The sequence below is a fragment of the Bufo gargarizans genome, chromosome 4 (assembly GCF_014858855.1).
Source record: "Bufo gargarizans isolate SCDJY-AF-19 chromosome 4, ASM1485885v1, whole genome shotgun sequence".
NCBI lineage: Eukaryota > Metazoa > Chordata > Amphibia > Anura > Bufonidae > Bufo > Bufo gargarizans.
Window position 1 is genome coordinate 109,212,781 of NC_058083.1, and position 24,036 is coordinate 109,236,816.

The following is a 24,036-nucleotide window of genomic DNA, read 5'->3' on the forward strand; positions in this document are numbered from 1 at the left end:
TGTTTTCATAAAATAGATAATGATATAATGATAGTACTAATAGCCACAAACTTTCTTTCCTTGTAAAACATTCCATCATTAACAATTGTGAATATTCATGAATAAGTTTACATATGGATCATACATAATTCTGAGCTTACCAAACAGACAACAAATATATTCATCCATATATATGACACCTCCATTTTCTGTATTACAGCCATCAGTCCTTCTAGTTTCCTTCCTAGAGGACTGTAGGGTTACTGTGAGTTAGTGTATTATCTAGAACAGTCCCATCTGGCATAGATGGTTTGGTCTCCACACACCGAGGTAACCTTACCATTTGTCCCTGATTTTTGTACATTGAAGGTTCTTTATTTGAAAGCTCATTAGTTTTTATGTACACACAGTAGACACTTTGGCCTTTTTACAGTAAACACTCTTCTTTGAAAAGTCAAGACCATATTTTCCAAAAGTCAAAACCAAGAGTGATGGGAACATGTCCCTAGCAATGCCTGTGTGCCCTTCAAATGATACATTGAAATGTAAGAAAAATATCCCATAGTGAAGGGTGATATTAAAAAGATGATTCCCCAGTGAGACTCTCCTGTAAGAGTCCTGTTACAACTGTTTCCCCTTGAAAGTACACAACTGAGAAGGAACATTGGTCACAAGTAAATACTGACACAAGAAATACTGAACTTTCATAAAGTTTAAGACCACCAAGAGCCAAAATAGAATTAAGAACTATGTTTTCCTCATGACTGCATCTTTAAACTTTACACTCTCTCAAATTTCTTCTAACTCTGTTTCTTGGAAAAAAAAAAAACACTCAAAAACACTCTAAGCTTCTCAATATGTGTGCGTGTGGGGCGTTGGGTACAGTGTACTGTTATCTGGACCCAGAGGACAAGGCAGCCACAAGTAGGAGATACTGCCAGAGTGGAGACAACAGCACAGGAGGACAACATAGACCTCATCTAACTCCTTTATTGAGTACAAATCTCTTCCTACATTTTATATATGTAGTTAACTTTATATTTTTTTTATACATGGAATAGATACTGTATATCAGGAGCATCAAGGTGAGATCTTGTCTAGGACAGTACTGAGGGCACTTGTACATGGACCTTGTGTACTAATACTGTATTACTGATTCATTGAGTATAGTTGGAAGTAACATAGTCCAGTGAGTACAATGAATGCAGACAGCAAGCCTGTTCCCCTGCGCTGTGTGCTCATGACTATTAGTATGGGGGTCCTTCTGATTCTTCTCAGCGCCTGTCCTGCTTGTACCCATAAGAACAGAGGATCTAAATTTGAGGTAGGTCTTTTTTTAACATATTTTATACAATATGATGTAATTTTACTAAGACTAGAATAAAGATATACATCCAGTTAAGGTGAACAAATATCAGAGATACTGTACATGTGCTTTACACTACAAAACAAAATCATCCTAAGTTTCTCAGGTCCATGATCAGGGATAATATTCTGTTTTATTAGAAATTGCTTTTTTTAGTAGTATAATAAATTAATAATGGTACACAGATGGCTCAATAAGTCGAAAACTAGTCGGGAGCTGCATCATATTTGCCAGTGGTACCACATGGGTATATATGTCACTAGAAAACACTACTGCCCATATCATTTGACAAAGTTTTGCTTACAGTATGGGTTTTCTGTTTTACATCAACATAACAACCTTGGAAGGAAAGTCTAAAAATTCTTTAAGTGTAAATTTATTTAATTTCTTCCATATAGTATATAAATGTATATTAGAAATACAGAGAAGACTGAGATTTTCTTATTCTGGATCTGTGAAATGTGAAAAAAAAACCAACAACATTTTGGTGAGCATCTAATGGTGAGAAAGAAGGTGTGATGTCCACAATCTCTCCACACAGTCGTGGCGGTTGGGCTCACACTCACTGACTACAAAAACTGTTCTCTGTACCAGTCGGTAAAGAAAAGATGCCTGTACATGAAGAGCTCACCTGGAGGGGACATCAGAAAGGACACAGGCTTTAATTATACTGCAATAATATCTCATTAATCTATAGTATTGATGATCATATGGCATACTCCACTGGGAAGAACATCTAGAACTGTGATGGCTAACCTCCGGCACTCCAGCTGTGGTAAAACTATGACTCCTAAGATGCTCCCTTGCTTGGCTCTTCTCAGAACTCCATAGAAATGAATGGAGCATGCTGGGAGTATTCACCACAGCTGGAGTGGCCGGAGGATTAGCCATTACTGATCTAGAACATCAGACAGTACAATAGATTAGCTAAAGGATAAAGCAGTAATGGGTTATATCTTTTTTCACAGGATGCCTCCATCACAGTTCTACCCTCAGTCGGGATACCTGTACTTACACCCCCAGAACAGATTGACACCACAGTAGAGAAGTTACTGAGGAAAGGGACAGGAGCACAAGCTACCAAATATTCCCCCAAGAACTCCTGGCTGTTTTTTCTCAAGCACTCTGACCGTGAAGCAAAAAACAAGAAAAAGGGACATGAGGACTCTCTGCGAGTAAGATATACTATATCTACAGTATGACATTTTACAAAGTTTTACAACCTTCAGTGTTCTGTTATTGTCCTATTACACTAAGTGATTTTTGAGCCAGCTATTGGGAAAAAGCATAATAATTGGCCCATATAATCATGCCCCGGGGCAGACTGGGAACTTAAATTGGCTCTGGAAAAAAAAAAACTAAAAGTGTCCCCAATGTTGTAAGTGGGTCCAAATTTACAGAAGGTGGGGAAGCACAAGTAGATGGGGCCAATACAAGCTGGCAGGGTCAGTAATACCACAGCGCAGCACAAAATACCTCCCCCGAAGCTGCCCCTCTGTGGTGGTCATCAATAACTGCCACATTCTGTCCTCCTCCAATTGTCTCTAATTAAGATATGGCGCAGGGGGCTTAGGAGGTGAGATGTGGGCCATAACACCAAGACAACCCTACATTTAGCATGCTGCCTGGACTTCCTCTAATAATGACCCCAGTAGTATGTACCGAGCCAGCAGCCATGAGGAGGCATCGGCCCACCGGTAAAATTCCCAGTAGGGTCTATGGCCAGTCCACCCTGATCATGCTGCTGCATCGCAAAGAACCCGGGTCATCAGCAGCAAATCTCTCTGTGTAATCAGGGATGTGCTGCTGATAATCCACAGAACTGAATGAGGGAGGAATCACTGCAGCAGCAATCGGTCCTCCCCCATATACTTTGCATCAGCCTGGGTAATCGGCCAAAGCAAACGAGAGCTGATGGACACGTTCATCATAGGTCTGCGCTCATCCTACACAATAATCGGGCCCCTTACTATTAACAATTTCAAAACTCAGTTTAAAAAGTAGAAACTGATCTCTAGTAAATTACAGCTAGAATGAATTCTAAGCAATAATGAAGCCACAAAGCCCAATTTCCCACAGATTAGGCTTTTTATTTCCATTTCTTTCATTTCTATGTTTTTTGAATTCTTAAACACTAAAATTATTGATAGCTATGGTATAGATTTATCGAAGACAATTCTCTGGTTAGAGGGAGGAAAGAAAGATTTTCCAGAAACCGTGCCACTCTTGCCTATGGGTTGTAAGTAGTATTGCAGCTTAGCCCCTATGAAGTGAATGGGACTGAGCTGCAATACCAGACACACCCTATGCACCAGAGTGGTGCTGTTTCCAAAGAAAATTAAAAAAAATATATACTCTTATACAACCCCATTAACTATTATTACAATTTTTCTGCAATATCACAAAAACTCATAACACTAAGAAAGGGTCACTGCCACAAGGATTTATGAAATCAATGAAAACATCTTGGTATTTTATGCCAACCAGCACCCTGCTTTATACTGATGAGGAGCAAGAACCCCGAAACAGCTGTCTACGGATGGGTCACTGATCCTTTTGGAAGCATCTCTGGTTTGACTGACATGAGCTCATTTGCAGTCTAATGTTAGAATGTTTTAGTATTTATGCCAATTGACTCCCACTAGGTACAGTCAATTTTAAAGGGCCTTTCTGGGAGTATAATATTTATGACTTCTAGGTCATCTATGTTCTGTTCCCAGGAAACCCCTTCAACCAATCTACCATCCATTTTTTCGGCATTATCATAGGCCTAAATTCAACTTTTTTATTGTAAAATATTTGTGTGCTCTCAGAATCATCACTCGGGACCGGTTGGCCCTCCAGCGCCTTCAAGACATCATAGTCATTCCATCAATCATGTCTACAGGCAGAAGAAACTTTCGCAATTCCTGCAGCTCATGAGCGGTGAATACAACTCTTATTAGGTTCCAAAACTTCATATTGAAATAGTGACGACTGGTTTACAGCTGCCACCACATATACCACTGTCTCAGTTCCCTTATGTCCCTATGTTAATAACATATATATATATATATATATATATATAACATAAAGAAAATTCCACGGCACTTCCAACAAAAACATGCATATTTTATTTCACCAGATGCAACGTTTCGGTCCTCTCAATGGAACCTTTTTCAAGCAGTGACAATAATGGTGCATAGTACATGTATAAATACCTCCCACGAGATAATAAAATAATTAAGCTAGTTAACATATAAAGTGCAAATGTGGTCAAAATATTACATGAAAAATGTAATCTAAAAAAACAATCACTAGTGTTACAACTGTATAGTGAATTCATCCGTAAAAATCATGATAAATGTGAAAAAGTATCCAAAAACTACAAGAGCGATTGATGACTCATAATTGATAAAACCTATACACTTGTGGCATTCCATATGTGCTAAATTAAAAACATAATTTATGGATAGGGGAAGGGAGGACTGGAATTTTACATGTGCCTTGGCGTCTCTGTACCGAGATCACATATGTCAGAAAGTAACAGCGTCCTGGGAGAGTGGTCACGTGATCAAAAAAGGTCCCATGACCGTAATCACCATGGAGACGCTGTATACAATCACAACTAGGTAGCTCATTGTGTGTGGAGAGATCGATCACGGGACTAATATTAGGCTGAAAATGCACTTTTTTTCGGCGTGGATTCCCGTGTGGAACATTCGCAGCGTAGTACAGTACCAGTAAAGTGTATGAGATTACACAAATCTCTCGTACACTTTGTGGACTTTTTCCATGTGCGGAGATTGACCTGCAGTGCGGATTTCCAAATCTGCAGCATGTCAATTATGTTTGCGTTTTTAGCTGCGGATTTCACCCTTTTCCAATGAAGGCCGAGATCTGTGCCTAAAGAGCAAGAAAAACTGCAATTAGAAATGGTGCAGAGACGCACATAAACCCGCAAGGAAATTCGTGCATCTTATGGATGTTCACCCGCACTCGTGTGCAGGAAGCCTTAGGCCCCTTGCAGACGAGCGTGTCCTAATACGTTGCGGATGCGTTCAGTTAAAACTGTGCGATATCGCAAGCAAGTCCATTCAGTTTTGTTTGCGATTGTGTTCAGTTGTTCCGTTTTTATCACGTGGGTGCAATGCGATTTAATGCGTTTTGCACGCGCGATATAAAAAAACTGAATGTTTACAAACAACATCTCTTAACAACCTGTGAAAAACGCATCGCATCCGCATTTGCTTGCGGATGCGATTTTCACATAGCCCTATTCACTTCTATGGGGCCAGTGTTGCGTAAAAATCGCAGAATATAGAATATGCTGCAATTTTCACGCAACGCACAAGTGATGCGTGAAAACCAACGCTCATGTACACAGACCCATTGAATTGAATGGGTTCCGGATTCTGTGTGGGCGCAATGCGTTTGCATCACGCATTGCACCCGCGCAGAATACTCGCTCGTGTGAAAGGGGCCTTTATAGCAATGAATTCCATGGTGAAAAGCAGCAGATTATATCTACTGAATTTCTATACGGCTATTTCGAATGCAGATCTGCTGGTCAACCCAAAGCACGATGATCTAAAAGATTCAATACATTTCCACCTGCTTGTATAGCACCAACATATTCCACAGCACTGTACAGAGATTGCTACCATTCAGTGTCTGTCCCAGTGCAGCTCACAATCTGATTTCCCTACATATCACATAGACTTGGGACAATTTCATAAGAAGCCAATTGGAGTGTGGGAGGAACTGGTGTACCCCCAGGAAACCCATGCTGATGATTAAATACATCCATAAACCACAAATGTCATTTCCTGACAGATGTTCTCCTGAAACAGAAGGATGGCGAACAGTCTCTAGCTCCTGGAACCATTCCAACTGTGCTCCCTACAAAGGTGCATGCAGCCTTTACATGTAAGACCATCGGAGATATCCAAGTGGAATCCGGAGAGATGAAGGAACTTCAGAATTACCAACGGGTGAGTGGTTTGTCAAATTTAAGAGCTATGGACACCTTTGGGGGCAAAGTATTGCACTGCACTTATGTGTTCAATTTGTCTTTATTAAAAATGTTCAGCCGCTTTCCCTGCACAGCATTGACATTCTCTAATAGCAAGCTGTTTCCACTGGGGAAGATTTTTAAAACTAATGTAAAGGAAAACTGGCTGAGTTGCTCATAGCAACCAATCAGATTTCACCTTTCACTTTTCAGAGCTCCCTTGGAAAATGAAAGGTGAAATCTGATTGGTTGCTAGGGGCAACTTAGCCAGTTTTTATTGACTCCAGTTTGATAAATCTTCCCCCACTTTGTTCTGTCAGATAACTCAGCTGATAGTTCATGTGAAGCCTTATTTCTGATTCCTGACAGCTCATAAACACTCTTTATTGCTTTTATCTTACTGATAAGATTATGGCTTTAATGTTTATGAGCTGTCAGGAATTCAGAGATCAGGATTAGGCCTCTTGCACGCGGCCATTGTGCTCCCGTGGCCGTATTGCAAGCCGCATACGGCGGTTCCGCAATACACGTGGCACCGGTCGTGTGCATTCCGCATCACGGATACGGACCCATTCACTTTAATGGGTCCGCAAATCCGGAGATGCGTGGCGAAACAGAAGCACATAACGGAACCCCACGGAAGCACTCCGATCCGTGCTTCTGTTTCGCAATAAAATAGAACTTGTTCTATCTTTTTGTGGAACGGACCCATTCAAGTTGCTGTCACCAATGCCAGGAACGGAACCACAACGGCCATGTACAAGAGGCCTAATACATCAAGTGAAAGATGCTCACAGCTAGGCTAAAACTTAACCCTTTATGACAAAAACTGAAGAAGATATTTAATAAAGATTAACTGAAAAAAACATTTTAGCCCAAATTGAGTAAAATGAAATAATAATAAAAAAAAATCTGTATAATGCACAATCCAGCAATAGAAGCCATTTTGGCCCTATGGTGTAAGGAGTTCTGCCAGTTTATGGCCACATGCTTTACTAAATGAAGCCATTTGCTTTTCCACCTTTCTGAAAATATATAGAACAAGAAAGGGGCAGTCTGTCCAAGTGCTCACCTAAGAAATCTCATTCAATTTTCTTACATTTTCTTTCTCCCATTGGAAAATCTGAGCAGGATTTATCTGGAAAGCCCCTCTAAGCTTACATATACAGTAGCTTCTCTGTTCATGTTTCGCTATCACTATACTGAGAGCTGATGTAGATATAGGGCAGATTTACTAAACTTGTAGAGGGCATAAACTTGGGGGGGATTTATGGCGTATAGAAAAACTAGCTTTGGTTCCTCCTTTCATTTCTCAGAGCTCCTTTGGAAAATGTGAGGTGGAATCTGATTGGTTGCTATGGGCAACTGAGCCAGTAGTACTTTACACCAGTTTGAAAAATCTCCCTTGTTGTCTAGACCAGCACCAGATCTATCACAGGGGCTCAGACTGGGTGATAAATGTGCTGCACGGATAGACAATTCACTCCGACTCTATAACAATTATTGGCTGGCTTACTTTGAGACAGACTCTTACGCCAGAATTGTAGCGCAAAATGTACCTCAGGCCACACTTCTTTTCAGGTAAGCCCTGCCACCTTGGCAAGTTAGATGCAGAGGATTTTTTTTTTCTGAAACTAGATGATCCAAATAATACACCAAATTTTTACACAGTCTGTGGGCACTCACATTAGTAAATGTGGACCTACACGTTTGGGTTTCTACAATGGGACGTCAGACTATTAGTTTTATTCTCTGCTGAAGTGTCCGCCTACATATACAACAGCCGCCCTCTGAGGTCTACCTATACAGTATTAACCCAATACCATATCTGTCTGCAGCCTCTTCTGGAGGGATCCTTTTACAGAGGAGCCGGCCTGAATTCAACCAGCGGTCGATATATTGCTCCAGTCACAGGTCTATATGCCTTCTTTGCAAGACTCCAGATTGGTGAGTGGCAGAACAGGAAAGAACATCCAATGTCAAGTGATAAATTATAAAATGACATGATGTACCTAAAGGGAACCTGTCACCAGTTTTATGGTGTCCTAACTAAGGGCAACATAAATAAGTGACTGATTCTCTTAGCAAAATGCTGGGTCACTTTCTTTAACCACCTCCCGACCGCTGTACGCGTATATGCGTCCGGGAGGTGGTTGTTTTACTCCTCCTGGACGCATATACGCGTCCTCTCGCGAGACGCGAGATTTCCTGTGAACGCGCGCACAGGCGCGCGCTCACAGGAACAGAAGGTAAGCGAGTGGATCTCCAGCCTGCCAGCGGCGATCGCTCGCTGGCAGGCTGGAGATCCGAATTTTTTAACCCCTAACAGGTATATTAGACGCTGTTTTCATAACAGCGTCTAATACACCTCCTACCTGGTCCTCTGGTGGTCCCTTTTGTTAGGATCGACCACCAGAGGACTCAGGTAGGTCAGTACAGTCCCACCAAACACTACACTACACTACACCCCCCCCCCCCGTCACTTATTAACCCCTTATAAACCCCTGATCACCCCATATAAACTCCCTGATCACCCCCCTGTCATTGATCACCGCCCTGTCATTGATCACCGCCCTGTCAGGCTCCGTTCAGACGTCCGCATGATTTTTACGGATCCGTTCCATGTATCCGTAAAAATCATGCGGAAGTCTGAATGGAGCCTTACAGGGGGGTGATCAATGACAGGCGGGTGATCACCCATATACACTCCCTGATCACCCCCTGTCATTGATCACCGCCCTGTCAGGCTCCATTCAGACGTCCGCATGATTTTTACGGATCCGATCCATGTATCCGTAAAAATCATGCGGACGTCTGAATGGAGCCTTACAGGGGGGTGATCAATGACAGGCGGGTGATCACCCATATACACTCCCTGATCACCCCCCTGTCATTGATCACCGCCCTGTCAGGCTCCATTCAGACGTCCGCATGATTTTTACGGATCCGATCCATGTATCCATGGATCCGTAAAAATCATGCGGACGTCTGAATGGAGCCTTACAGGGGGGTGATCAATGACAGGCGGGTGATCACCCATATACACTCCCTGATCACCCCCTGTCATTGATCACCCCCCTGTCATTGATCACCCCCCTGTCAGGCTCCATTCAGACGTCCGCATGATTTTTACGGATCCGATCCATGTATCCATGGATCCGTAAAAATCATGCGGACGTCTGAATGGAGCCTTACAGGGGGGTGATCAATGACAGGCGGGTGATCACCCATATACACTTCCTGATCACCCCCCTGTCATTGATCACCGCCCTGTCAGGCTCCATTCAGACGTCCGCATGATTTTTACGGATCCGATCCATGTATCCATGGATCCGTAAAAATCATGCGGACGTCTGAATGGAGCCTTACAGGGGGGTGATCAATGACAGGCGGGTGATCACCCATATACACTCCCTGATCACCCCCCTGTCAGGCTCCATTCAGACGTCCGCATGATTTTTACGGATCCGATCCATGTATCCATGGATCCGTAAAAATCATGCGGACGTCTGAATGGAGCCTTACAGGGGGGGTGATCAGTGACAGGGGGGTGATCACCCTGATTACCCTGATCACCCCCTGTCATTGATAACCCCCCTGTAAGGCTCCATTCAGACGTCCGCATGTGTTCTGTGGATCCGATCCATGTATCCATGGATCCGTAAAAAATCATGCGGATGTCTGAATGGAGCCTTACAGGGGGGGTGATCAGTGACAGGGGGGTGATCACCCTGATTACCCTGATCACCCCCTGTCATTGATAACCCCCCTGTAAGGCTCCATTCAGACGTCCGCATGCGTTCTGTGGATCCGATCCATGGATCCGTAAAAAATCATGCGGATGTCTGAATGGAGCCTTACAGGGGGGGTGATCAGTGACAGGGGGTGATCACCCTGATTACCCTGATCACCCCCTGTCATTGATAACCCCCCTGTAAGGCTCCATTCAGACGTCCGCATGCGTTCTGTGGATCCGATCCATGTATCCATGGATCCGTAAAAAATCATGCGGATGTCTGAATGGAGCCTTACAGGGGGGGTGATCAGTGACAGGGGGGTGATCACCCTGATTACCCTGATCACCCCCCTGTCATTGATAACCCCCCTGTAAGGCTCCATTCAGACGTCCGCATGCGTTCTGTGGATCCGATCCATGTATCCATGGATCCGTAAAAATCATGCGGACGTCTGAATGAAGCCTTACAGGGGGGGGTGATCAATGACAGGGGGGTGATCAGGGAGTCTATATGGGTGATCACCCCCCTGTCATTGATCACCCCCCCTGTCATTGATCACCCTCCCCTGGTAAGGCTCCATTCAGCCATTTTTTTTGGCACAAGTTAGCGGACATTTTTTGTTTGTTTTTGTTTTTTCTTACAAAGTCTCATATTCCACTAACTTGTGTCAAAAAATAAAATCTCACATGGACGCACCATACCCCTCACGGAATCCAAATGCGTAAACATTTTTAGACATTTATATTCCAGACTTCTTCTCACGCTTTAGGGCCCCCTAAAAAGCCAGGGCAGTATAAATACCCCACATGTGACCCCATTTCGGAAAGAAGACACCCCAAGGTATTCCGTGAGGGGCATATTGAGTCCATGAAAGATTTAAATTTTTGTCCTAAGTTAGCGGAAAGTGAGACTTTGTGAGAAAAAAAACAAAAAAAATCAATATCTGCTAACTTATGCAAAAAAAAAAAAATTCTAGGAACTCGCCATGCCCCTCATTGAATACCTTGGGGTGTCTTCTTTCCAAAGTGGGGTCACATGTGGGGTATTTATACTGCCCTGGCTTTTTAGGGGCCCGAAAGTGTGAGAAGAAGTCTGGGATCCAAATGTCTAAAAATGCCCTCCTAAAAGGAATTTGGGCCCCTTTGCGCATCTAGGCTGCAAAAAAGTGTCACACATGTGGTATCGCCGTACTCAGGAGAAGTTGGGCAATGTGTTTTGGGGTGTCATTTTACATATACCCATGCTGGGTGAGATAAATATCTTGGTCAAATGCCAACTTTGTATAAAAAAAATGGGAAAAGTTGTCTTTTGCCAAGATATTTCTCTCACCCAGCATGGGTATATGTAAAATGACCCCCCAAAACACATTGCCCAACTTCTCCTGAGTACGGCGATACCAGATGTGTGACACTTTTTTGCAGCCAAGGTGGGCAAAGGGGCACCTTTCGGATTTCGCAGGCCATTTTTTACACATTTTGATTTCAAGGTACTTCTTACACATTTGGGCCCCTAAATTGCCAGGGCAGTATAACTACGCCACAAGTGACCCCATTTTGGAAAGAAGACACCCCAAGGTATTCCGTGGGGGGCACGGCGAGTTCCTAGAATTTTTATTTTTTGTCACAATTTAGCGGAAAATGATGATTTTTCTTTTTTTTTCTTTTTTCCTTACAAAGTCTCATATTCCACTAACTTGCGACAAAAAATAAAAAATTCTAGGAACTCGCCATGCCCCTCACGGAATACCTTGGGGTGTCTTCTTTCCAAAATGGGGTCACTTGTGGCGTAGTTATACTGCCCTGGCAATTTAGGGGCCCAAATGTGTGAGAAGAACTTTGCAATCAAAATGTGTAAAAAATGCCCTGCAAAATCCGAAAGGTGCACTTTGGAATATGTGCCCCTTTGCCCACCTTGGCAGCAAAAAAGTGTGACACATCTGGTATCGCCGTACTCAGGAGAAGTTGGGCAATGTGTTTTGGGGTGTCATTTTACATATACCCATGCTGGGTGAGAAAAATATCTTGGTCAAATGCCAACTTTGTATAAAAAAATTGGAAAAGTTGTCTTTTGCCAAGATATTTCTCTCACCCAGCATGGGTATATGTAAAATGACAGCCCAAAACACATTCCCCAACTTCTCCTGAGTACGGCGATACCAGATGTGTGACGCTTTTTTGATGCCAAGGTGGGCAAAGGGGCACATATTCCAAAGTGCACCTTTCGGATTTCACCGGTCATTTTTTACAGATTTTGATTGCAAAGTACTTCTCACACATTTGGGCCCCTAAATTGCCAGGGCAGTATAACTACGCCACAAGTGACCCCATTTTGGAAAGAAGACACCCCAAGGTATTCCGTGAGGGGCATGGCGAGTTCCTAGAATTTTTTATTTTTTGTCGCAAGTTAGTGGAATATGAGACTTTGTAAGGAAAAAAGAGAAAAAAAAAAAAATCATCATTTTCCGCTAACTTGTGACAAAAAATAAAAAATTCTAGGAACTCGCAGTGCCCCTCACGGAATACCTTAGGGTGTCTTCTTTCCAAAATGGGGTCACTTGTGGCGTAGTTATACTGCCCTGGCAATTTAGGGGCCCATATGTGTGAGAAGTACTTTGCAATCAAAATGTGTAAAAAATGACCGGTGAAATCCGAAAGGTGCACTTTGGAATATGTGCCCCTTTGCCCACCTTGGCAGCAAAAAAGTGTGACACATCTGGTATCGCCGTACTCAGGAGAAGTTGGGGAATGTGTTTTGGGGTGTCATTTTACATATACCCATGCTGGGTGAGAAAAAATGGATTTTTTGTACTCACCGTAAAATCCTTTTCTCGTAGTAGGCATTGGGGGACACAGCACCATGGGTATATGCCCAGCTGCCACTAGGAGGCTGACACTAGAAACAAAAAAGTGTTGGCTCCACCCAGGTGGGCTATACCCCTCTGCTAGAGCCAGAATAACTCAGTCAGTACAAAAAGCAGTAGGAACGCCACACCTGAACCAAAAAGAAACGGAGTGCCAACAAGTCTTGAACTGGGGAACCCGACAACCACAAGCAAACGCCGGAACCACGAACAAGAATAAATGCTCCAAGGAAAGGGTGGGATCTGTGTCCCCCAATGCCTACTACGAGAAAAGGATTTTACGGTGAGTACAAAAAATCCATTTTTCTTGTGCGTGGCATTGGGGGACACAGCACCATGGGACGTCCCAAAGCAGTCCCTGAGGGAGGGAAGAAGAATGCCAAGACGGCAACCTAAAGCACCGCTGCCTGCAGAACCTTACGCCCCAGGCTGGCATCAGCAGAAGCCAGGGAATGAATGTGGTAAAATTTAGAAAAAGTGTGAACTGACGCCCAGGTGGCGGCCCGGCAAAGCAGGGCAGCCGAAGCCTGATGACGCACCGCCCAGGAAGCCCCGACTGCCCTAGTCGAATGAGCGGTCAACCTGGAAGGGGGAGCACGGCCCTTCGCGGCGTAGGCCTCCTTGACAGCCGACCGAACCCAGCGAGAGATGGTGGCCTTGGAGGCAGGCAAACCTTTACGAGGACCCGCCGGAACCAGGAAAAGAGAATCCGAACGACGGAAGGGTTCCGTGAGGCGAAGGTACCAGCGGAGGGCCCGAACAACATCCAGGCAATGGAGAGACTTCTCCCGAGGGTGAGAAGGATTAGGGCAGAAGGAAGGAAGGATAATCTCCTCATTGATGTGAAACGGGGTGACAACCTTAGGGAGAAAGGAAGGAACGGGACGCAAAACGACCTTGTCCTGATGGAACACCAGGAAAGGCGACCGGCAGGAAAGCGCCGCCAGTTCGGAAACCCGACGGATAGAGGTGATAGCCACAAGGAAGGCAACCTTAAATGACACAAACGACAGAGAGATGTCTGCCAAGGGCTCAAAAGGAGAGGACTGAAGAGCATCGAGGACAAGATTCAGGTCCCACGGCTCCACCGGAAGGCGAAAAGGAGGGGCTCGGCGAGCGACACCCTGCAGAAAAGTCTTAACCTGAGCCCGCGCGGCCACAGAACGTTGAAAAAGGACCGAAAGGGCAGAAATCTGCCCCCTGAGAGAAGCCAGGCGAAGCCCCTTATCAAAGCCAGCCTGAAGAAAGGCCAGAATATTAGGGACCGAAAAAAGGAGGGGACGAAAACGTGCGGACTCGCACCAAGCAAAATACGCCCTCCAGGTCCGATAGTAAATACGGGCCGACTGGGGCTTCCGAGCGCGAAGCATCGTCTGAATGACAGAGTCCGAGAGACCACGGGCCTTCAGGACCGCGGTCTCAACAGCCACGCCGTCAAACGAAGCTGCGGTAAATTCGGGTGGAACAGAGGGCCCTGCGAAAGGAGATCGCGGCGCAGGGGAAGACGCCATGGAACGTCGGCGAGCAGGAACACGAGATCTGCGTACCACGCCCTGCGGGGCCAATCCGGAGCCACCAGAATCGCCGGCACCCGGGCTGCCTTGAGACGCTTGAGCACTCGAGGCAGAAGAGGGATGGGTGGAAAGAGATACAGAAGGTCGAACTGAGACCAAGGCAGAACTAGGGCATCGACCGCTAGAGCTTGTGGATCCCTGGACCGCGCAACATAGCGCGGAAGTCTGTGATTCAGGCGAGACGCGAAGAGATCCACGTCCGGAGCTCCCCACCGGAGACACAGTTGATGAAACACCTCCGGGTGGAGAGACCATTCGCCCGGGTCGACGAGCTGACGACTGAGAAAGTCTGCCGCCCAATTGTCGACCCCGGGAATGTGGACGGCGGAGAGAACGGGGACGTGGTCCTCCGCCCATCGCAGGATCTGAGAGGCCTCTCGCAGGGCCATCACGCTCCTGGTGCCCCCCTGATGATTCAGATAAGCCACGGCGGTGGAATTGTCCGTTTGAATCCGGATCGGGAGGCCGCGCAGACGAGAAGTCCAGTGCGACAGTGCTAAGAAAATTGCCCTGAGTTCGAGAACGTTGATCTGCAGGGAGGATTCCTGAACAGACCACAGACCCTGAACCGTGAGGGACTCGAACACCGCTCCCCATCCCGAGAGGCTGGCATCGGTCGTGATCACCCGCCAACTGGGAGGGAGGAAGGACCGGCCCAGGGACACCGTCCGAGGAAGCAACCACCAGGAGAGATCCAGGCGAATCTGAGGGGGGAGACGAACAAGGCGATCGAGACCCTCCGGGGACTTGTCCCACCTGGATAAGATGAACATCTGAAGGTCCCGAGAGTGGAATTGGGAATAAGGAATGGCTTCGAATGAGGCCACCATCCTCCCCAGGACGCGCATACACGTCCTGATGGTCAGAGAGGACGGCCTGCGGAGAAGATGCACCCCCGCCTGAAGAGAAGAAACCTTCTCTGGGGGAAGGAACACCCGCCCGAGGCGAGTGTCGAAGAGCATGCCCAGAAAGAGCATCCTCTGGCGTGGGATAAGGGAGGACTTGGGGTGGTTGACAAGCCACCCGAACTGAGCAAGAGCCGAGAGGGTGATGCTCAGGCTGGACAGATTGTCCTCGGGAGACGGGGCCCGAATCAGAAGGTCGTCCAGGTAAGGCACCAAGGCGACCCCTCTGGCACGAAGAAGAGCCACGAGGGGAGCTAACACCTTGGTGAAAACCCTCGGTGCGGAAGCCAGACCGAAGGGAAGGGCTACAAATTGGAAATGAAGAGAACCCACCGCGAAGCGAAGGAACCTTTGGTGGGAGAGGGCGATGGGAACGTGGAGATAGGCATCCTGAATGTCGATAGACGACAGGAACTCGCCCAACTCCAGAGAGGCGATCACGGACCGGAGGGACTCCATGCGGAAATGACGGACCCGGACAAAGTGATTGAGCGCCTTTAGATCCAGGATAGGACGGAGTGAGCCGTCCTTTTTGGGGACGGTGAATAGGTTCGAGTAGAAGCCCCGAAAACGTTCCGACTCTGGAACCGGAACGATGACCTCCAGAGCACGCAGGGAATGAATGGCCTGAAAAAACCTGTCTGCTCGGGCGGGAGACATGGGGGGGGACGTCAAGAAGAAACGACTGGGCGGAAGGTCGGTGAATTCGATACTGTACCCAGAAGAGACCACCTCGAGAACCCAAGCGTCTTCTACGTTTGCCCGCCAAACATCCCGAAAGACGAGCAGGCGCCCTCCCACCATGACGGGGATCGAGTCATGCGGAAGGAGGCTTAGTGGACTGGGGACGAGCGGGCTTGGGCTTGGCGTGCCAAGAGGGCCTGGACTTAAAGGAAGGCCTGGAAGGCTTCTTGTCAGATCGGGCAGGAGGGGCCCGAAAGGACCGAAAGGACTGCGTCCGGGAGGACGACCCGGGGAAACGACGGCGGCGAGGCTGATTCTGAGGAAGAAGAGAACTCTTACCTCCAGTGGCCTCGGAGATGAGCTCCTCCAAGCGTTTCCCAAAAAGCTTTCCACCGAGAAAGGGAAGAGAGATAAGAGCCTTCTTGGAGGCGGAGTCCGCCGCCCAGGAACGAAGCCAGATGGTGCGGCGGATAGCCACAGAGTTGGCGGCCGCACGCCCAGAGCGGCGAGCCGATTCCATAGAGGCGTCACAAAGAAACTTGGAAGCCTGATAGATCTGGGAGGCAAGCACTGCCAAGTTCCCCTGGTCAGAGTCAGCAGGTAAGGCACGGAGAAGTTGCTTTGCCCAAATAGCGCATGCCTTGGCGACCCAAGAGGCGGCAAACGCAGGGCGGATGGCGGCGCCCGCTGCGATGAAAACGGACTTGGCCAAGGAGTCGACCCGTTTATCAGCGGGATCCGACAAGGAAGCCGCATCAGCCAGGGGAAGCGTAGTAGCTTTCGCCAGACGAGCGACCTGAGGATCCACCAGAGGGGGAATCGTCCAGAGATTGACCGAATCCTCTGAGAAGGGATAAGGGACATCAGAAGCCTTGGTGAGATGAAGGCGCCGGTCAGGGTGACGCCACTCCTTGGCAAGGAGCGCGTCCAGATCCTCGTGATTGGGGAAAACCACCGTGGACCGCTTAGAGCGGCGGAAGGACACTGCCTCCAGGGAGGAGGACGAGGGAACGTCCTGTACATGGAGTGCGTCCCGAACGGCCCTGATGAGATCCTGCACGGCTGCCGACATCGCCGAACACCGCTCAGATTCAGAATCTGAAGCGGAGGAGTCCCCAGGAGCGGCGGAAGCGGCTGAAGAAGAAATCTCACCGGACTCAGACCTAACCGGAGAGCGATCCGGGGAAACTGAGGAGGAGTGGGACCCAGCCGAGACCGTACGTGGTCGCTTGCGGGACCGAGTGCCGGAGCGAGGATGGGAACTGTCGCCAGGCGCATCACCAGCGGTAGAGGCCCTGCCAGAGGCAGCCGCAATCTGGGCAGGGAGACTGTCCAGAGACTGCGCCAGGGATTGGGAGAGGCTAGCAAGGCTACCTATGGCCTGGGACAGGGTAGCAGCCCATTCCGGGAGAACCGACAAGGAAATAAATAAATAAATAAATAAAAATAAAATAAAATTAGCAGAAAAGACCTGCTAGCAGGTCATGTCTGCCTCCTACGGACACTAGAACTAGACTGAGTTATTCTGGCTCTAGCAGAGGGGTATAGCCCACCTGGGTGGAGCCAACACTTTTTTGTTTCTAGTGTCAGCCTCCTAGTGGCAGCTGGGCATATACCCATGGTGCTGTGTCCCCCAATGCCACGCACGAGAAAATATCTTGGTCAAATGCCAACTTTGTATAAAAAAATGGGAAAAGTTATCTTTTGCCAAGATATTTCTCTCACCCAGCATGGGTATATGTAAAATGACCCCCCAAAACACATTCCCCAACTTCTCCTGAGTACGGCGATACCACATGTGTGACACTTTTTTGCTGCCAAGGTGGGCAAAGGGGCGCATATTCCAAAGTGCACCTTTCGGATTTCACCGGTCATTTCTTACACATTTTGATTGCAAAGTTCTTCTCACACATTTGGGCCCCTAAATTGCCAGGGCAGTATAACTACCCCACAAGTGACCCCATTTTGGAAAGAAGACACCCCAAGGTATTCTGTGAGGGGCATGGTGAGTTCCTAGAATTTTTTATTTTTTGTCGCAAGTTAGTGGAATATGAGACTTTGTAAGAAAAAATAAAATAAAAAATCATCATCATTTTCCGCTAACTTGTGACAAAAAATAAAAAGTTCTATGAACTCACTATGCCCATCAGCGAATACCTTAGGGTGTCTACTTTCCGAAATGGGGTCATTTGTGGGGGTTTTCTACTGTTTGGGCATTGTAGAACCTCAGGAAACATGACAGGTGCTCAGAAAATCAGAGCCGTTTCAAAAAGCGGAAATTCACATTTTTGTACCATAGTTTGTAAATGCTATAACTTTTACCCAAACCATTTTTTTTTTTGCCCAAACATTTTTTTTTTATCAAAGACATGTAGAACTATAAATTTAGCGAAAAATTTATATATGGATGTCGTTTTTTTTGCAAAATTTCACAGCTGAAAGTGAAAAGTCATTTTTTTGCAAAAAAATCGTTACATTTTGATTAATAACAAAAAAAGTAAAAATGTCAGCAGCAATAAAATACCACCAAATGAAAGCTCCATTAGTGAGAAGAAAAGGAGGTAAAATTCATTTGGGTGGTAAGTTGCATGACCGAGCGATAAACGGTGAAAGGAGTGTAGTGCCGAAGTGTAAAAAGTGGCCTGGTCATGAAGGGGGTTTCACCTAGCGGGGCTGAAGTGGTTAATTAACCCAGTCAATCTGCCAACATCTTGTATTGAAAAGCTCCAGCTGATAATGAAGAGTCCTGAATATTCATGAGCTCCTGACTCTTCCCGCCTACCTGCTGCTGATTGACAGTTATTTTCCATATGAATCAGCAGCAGGTGGGCAGGGGAGTGGCTATAGCTCTGAATTAAAAATACGCTGGACTCACTGACATCACGCTGGACTCAAATCAGCTCATCGGCATGTGGCATCTTTGTGTGTATATTATGAGGTAACCATCTGTCACACCAGTAAGTGAATACATCTAAGGTACTTTTTAGTAGTTAATTATTGTATATAATTAGATTATAATCAAATATCCACATGACAGGTTCCCTTTAAGATCCATGTTGAACGGATCTGTAACCCAGAGACGATACTGTATATATCTGTTGAGTGCTGTCCGCATTTTTTGCAGTCCCATTGAAATGAATGGATCCGCATCTGATCCACAAAAAATGCGGATCAGACCTCTAATAAAAATATAGTCATATGCATGGGGCCTAAGCAGACTCTTAACGGGAAGCTCATGACTCTTCTCAGGTGAGCACTACACTAAGGGGCCCATTTATGTACCGATATTAGCCACTTTTGTGGCGTATATCAGTTGTAGATTTTGTTGCAAGCCATTTTGGAACAAAAGCTGCAACTTTTCCCCGCTCACGCCACTTTCTCCATCGGTCTAAAAAAATAAAAAGGGAGCGTGGTGAGGGGCGGGAAGGGGGGTGGTCTAGCAAGTCCCTTCTCATTCAGTACGCCAGTTTTCGGCATACAAAATTACTTAAATATACGCCAGCAAGGGATCTGGCGTGGATTTTAGATTGTCGCATGGAGGTCGCCACATAACTTTGGCGCTTCCTCAAGCAGCGCAGGCACAATTAAGAGCGGTGTGTAAATCGCCGGTCTTAATAAATATGCACCTAAGTACTCAGCAACCACCACATATCAGCACAAGTGGCAGACTGCTGAAATGATCATGTCTATCGATGCTCATCACCTATCCTAAGGATAGTGGGTAACTTCATACAACTGGAATACCCCTTGAAGTGACCAACCATGAAAACCAGTGGGAGCCACAAAAACAACAAGCGAATAGTCATAAGCTTTTTATGTATTTCAGATTTTCAGAAACCGGCTCAGCACTGGGATACCCCGGGTTTTCTATGTGTGCAGCTCTGTATCCTGTCCCTTTGCCAGGAAAAATTGTAAGTTTAACGGTGAATTAGATCAGAGCAAAATATGATTACTTTTCGACCAGTGCCAGTCAGGTTCCAGACACAAACACGAAAGACAAATACTTTCTTTTCCTCTAGGTCCCTGCAACAAATTGGCGTTTTTACCAGCAGCGAGGTGGCAGCTACAATCACGTTGAATGGAGTATTGTATATCCAGGTAAATTACTGGCAATATAACATCTCAGACTTTAACATGCAAGGACCAAGATACAGCTGGAACATGTGAACACAGCCTTAGGCCCCATGCACACATCTGCATTTGTGCTCCGCATTTTCTGCAGATCAGATGCAGACCCATTGATCTGAATTTCTGTTCCGCCAAAAAAATAAACGCCCTATTCTTGTCCATTTTACAGAGAATAGGTATGGTTACAATATGCGGAATACATGGCTGGTATCCATGTTTTGCAGATCCACAATTTATGCGAGATGGATATGGTCGTGTACATGAGGCCTTATGCAGCATTCCCTAACCGCAGAAGTTTCTGACAGCCTCCACTCCTAGGCCATGCTTCACCAAATGCAGACTTTTGGCTACTTCTAGTCCATGCTTCGTCAAAAGGTAGAATTTTTCCCCAATAGCAAAAAAAAAATTAAAACATGTCTACACATTGTCCCAGCCCAGTGTATAGCAGAAGGATGACACTATGGTGGATTGGGGCCTAGGGACACATCGAAGTACGGTATATGTCAGTGAAGGTTACCCTTTGATACATGAGATGTTAATAAAGCCTTAGTTCAGCCATGGCCAACCTGCGGCTCTCCAGCTGTTGTAAAACTACAACTCCCACCATGCCCTGCTGTAGACTGCGGGCATGATGGGAGTTGTAGTTTTACAGCTGGAGAGCCTCAGGTTGGCTATCCCTGCCTTAGTTTGATGGCTGGATCCACCAATAATTATCTAGTGTTAAGGAATGGCTTTGAGGAAAGAGACGAAGGGTCACCTGGCTGAAAGCAAACCCCCCACATATGTACCAGTCGGCTTGGTCGACCATCCATGTGAGGGGGAAGCTGCTACCAGACACCTCTGGCAGTAGCTTATCTGTTCCCGAGGACAAAAGGATCAAAGATGCCCAACATCTGTCATTGGAGGAAAGTTGGAGCACTACCAGCATGCCCAGACAGCCAATAGCTGGGAGTTGTACTTTCGCAACAGCTGGAGACCACATTACATGATCCATATCAGTTTTTTATGCATATAAAATCACCTTCCATCTTCTCTACTAAACTAGCCAAAAACAGTGCTGTAGAGAATAATCTACTATGTGTATAGAAAACATAGGGAGGTGCCCATAGCGACCAGACAGCAGCGTTAAAGGGATTCTCCAGGCCTGTACCTAAAAATCCTCTTTCATCTAACCTGTGGAGAGAATACATTTGAAGCAGTACTTGATTCTGCGATCCTGGTTGGGATCACATGACTGCACAACTGGCTTTCCAACCGGATGTGCTCCTCCCTTTATGTTGTGCAGCTGAACAGGACGACTTAGAACCTCAGCAGAAGCGCCCACAGCCAGTCCAAGTGGTCAAGTCAGTGCACTGGAGATGGCGAGATCAGTGGGCCTAAGTTACACCGAAACGATCTTGCTTCCACAGGCTAGAAGACAGAGGGACTTTAGTGGGCAGCTCGAGCACTTTTCCATTCCTTTGATAAATGTCCTCCAATGATAATATTATCAGCATCTTGCAATATGGTTATGCCTCTTTCATCTGCTTTATTTCCCACAGGCGGGCGAATACGTGTCACTTTTCTTGGAGAACAGGATAAAATCTTGGCTTGTGCTGGAGAAGGGCTCCGATTTCAGCGGTGTCCTCTTAGGACAGTGATCTATGATGTCATTCTATCCTCTATATTTTCTAATTTAATAACTTGCATTAAATATTTTGTAACTTAAATGGGTATTCCCATCACATACAATGGGGGCATGTCACTCGGAAATGCCCCCATTGTCCGATAGTCCCAGAAGTGGGACCCGCACCTACAACGAGAACGGAGCAGGGAGAGCTGTGGCTGGAGGGTCCGTCCACCACCAAGCGCTGCTCCTATAGAAGTGAATGGGAGCGCACCACGCACGCGCAGCCCCTACTCCCATTAATTTCTATGGGGCAGACTGGCTCGGCTATTTTCGTCGGCCCCATAGAAATGAATGGAGGGCGGCTGCGCATGCGCCCTCCATTTATTTCCCCGCTCCGTTCTCATTTTATCAGACAATGGGGATATGCCCCCATTGTCTGAGATGGCAAAACCCCTTTAAAGTAAGATGGCCACAGAGCCACGGGAATATTCACTATTAATCACTTAGGATATTTCTATGAAATAAAGAACGCAATTAAAAATGTGTCTCTCTGACCACAAGGCACGCTACTCACAGATGGTCTGATCCAAACAGGGTACGAGTAAGGCTACTTTTACACTAGCGTTTTTTGCGGATCCGTCATGGATCTGCAAAAACGCTTCCGTTACAATAATACAACCGCATGCATTCGTCATGAACGGATCCGGTTGTATTAGGTCTTCTACAGCCATGACGTTTTCTATTGTGCCAGGATGGATCTGCAGGCAGCGTTTTGGTGTCCACCTCCAGAGCGGAATGGTGACTGATCGGAGGCAAACTGATGCATTCTGAGCAGATCCTTTTCCATTCAGAATTAATTAGGGCAAAACTGATCCATTTTGAACCGCTACTGAGAGCCATAAAAGGGATCTCAGAAACGGAAAGCCAAAACGCTAGTGTGAAAGTAGCCTAAAGTGATTATTATACCGCACATTAGTTGGTCACTCAGTAGTACTTCCAGTCCGACCATTTTTATAGGGTTGGGCCACCTAATATTTCAGACACAGTCAACACCACTGAGGGTAGGCATCTCAGACCTTACTAGCTCCAACACTGTGCGCAGCTTGGGTTTTACTGATGGATAAGGAGTTAAACCTCAGGAACCAAATTTCAGCTGTGGTGAAAAACTCCTTCTTTCACCTAAGGAATATTGCAAAAATTAAGCACCTCATTCCTTCAGAAGATCTTCCAACCCTAGTTCACGCCTTAATCACATCACGGCTGGACTATTGCAGTGCCCTCTATGTAGGCCTTCCTAATAAAGGCCTACATCGCCTGCAGCTAGTACAGAATGCTGCCGCAAGACTGTTAACAAGCCAACCCCGCCACTGTCACATAACACCAATCCTCTGCTCACTACACTGGTTACCCATAAAATGGAGAATCCTTTTCAAAATTGGCATGCTAACATTCAAAACCCTACACGACCTAGGCCCTGGATACCTGAAGGTTTTATTGAATCTGCGTCACACCTCACACAACCTCAGATCAAAAGGATCCAATAACTTGACAACCCCCAGAATTCAACTAAAAACCTTTGGAGCCAGAGGTTTCTGTCACGCTGCCCCTACCCCTGTGGAACGCCCTGCCAAACGCAATCAAGACAGCACCAACCCTGGACACATTTAAATCAAAACTGAAAAGCCACCTGTTTAGCCTGGCATTTACGATCACACAACTTTCCCCCCCTGTACACATCACTATGTACCGATCTGAGACAAGCTTATGCACTTTGAGCCCTACGGGAGAAAAGCGCTTTACAAATGTTTTGTCGTTGTTGTAAATGCTTGCAAAATCCATACATCGCTGGTTAGAAGGCCCCCAAACTGCCCATCTGTGGCCCATGTAAGCACTGCACATCCCTGACAAGCAAGATGCTGGAAGTGCCAGTCAATCCTTTTCACTGCACATGTATATGTATGGAACTGTGGGTAATATCAATCAAACCTCAGAATGACAAAGTGGATTCACAAAAATGCAGCATTTGTCCTGTGGCTGAGAATGATTTTATCAAACATACTAGTCAGGCTCCGATTTAAAGGGAATCTGTCACCATGATCTTAGACTGTACATAAGGAGTCCAGATCATTATTATTTTTTCCTACTGCCCCCTGTTGTCAGAATTTAAAGTTGCACTGAAATACATTGTCAGGTGCGGCACC

The 24,036-nt window shown here is 46.2% G+C and overlaps 1 protein-coding gene across 2 annotated transcripts; it reads left to right on the forward strand.

The window, feature by feature from the left end:
- The first annotated feature begins 888 nt into the window (after positions 1-888).
- LOC122936139 (erythroferrone-like) lies at positions 889-22,055 on the forward strand. Of its 2 annotated transcripts, none has more exons than XM_044292172.1 (8): positions 889-1,303; positions 2,314-2,520; positions 4,159-4,270; positions 6,161-6,318; positions 8,177-8,285; positions 19,925-20,009; positions 20,118-20,196; positions 21,768-22,055. In XM_044292172.1, the coding sequence occupies exons 1-8, from the start codon at positions 1,178-1,180 to the stop codon at positions 21,864-21,866; spliced, it is 975 nt and encodes a 324-aa protein (XP_044148107.1). In that variant the 5' UTR covers positions 889-1,177; the 3' UTR covers positions 21,867-22,055. The 2 variants fall into 2 exon arrangements, with proteins under 2 accessions (XP_044148107.1, XP_044148108.1); XM_044292173.1 differs by lacking the exon at positions 21,768-22,055 and adding an exon at positions 20,451-20,755.
- Positions 22,056-24,036: the final 1,981 nt, after the last annotated feature.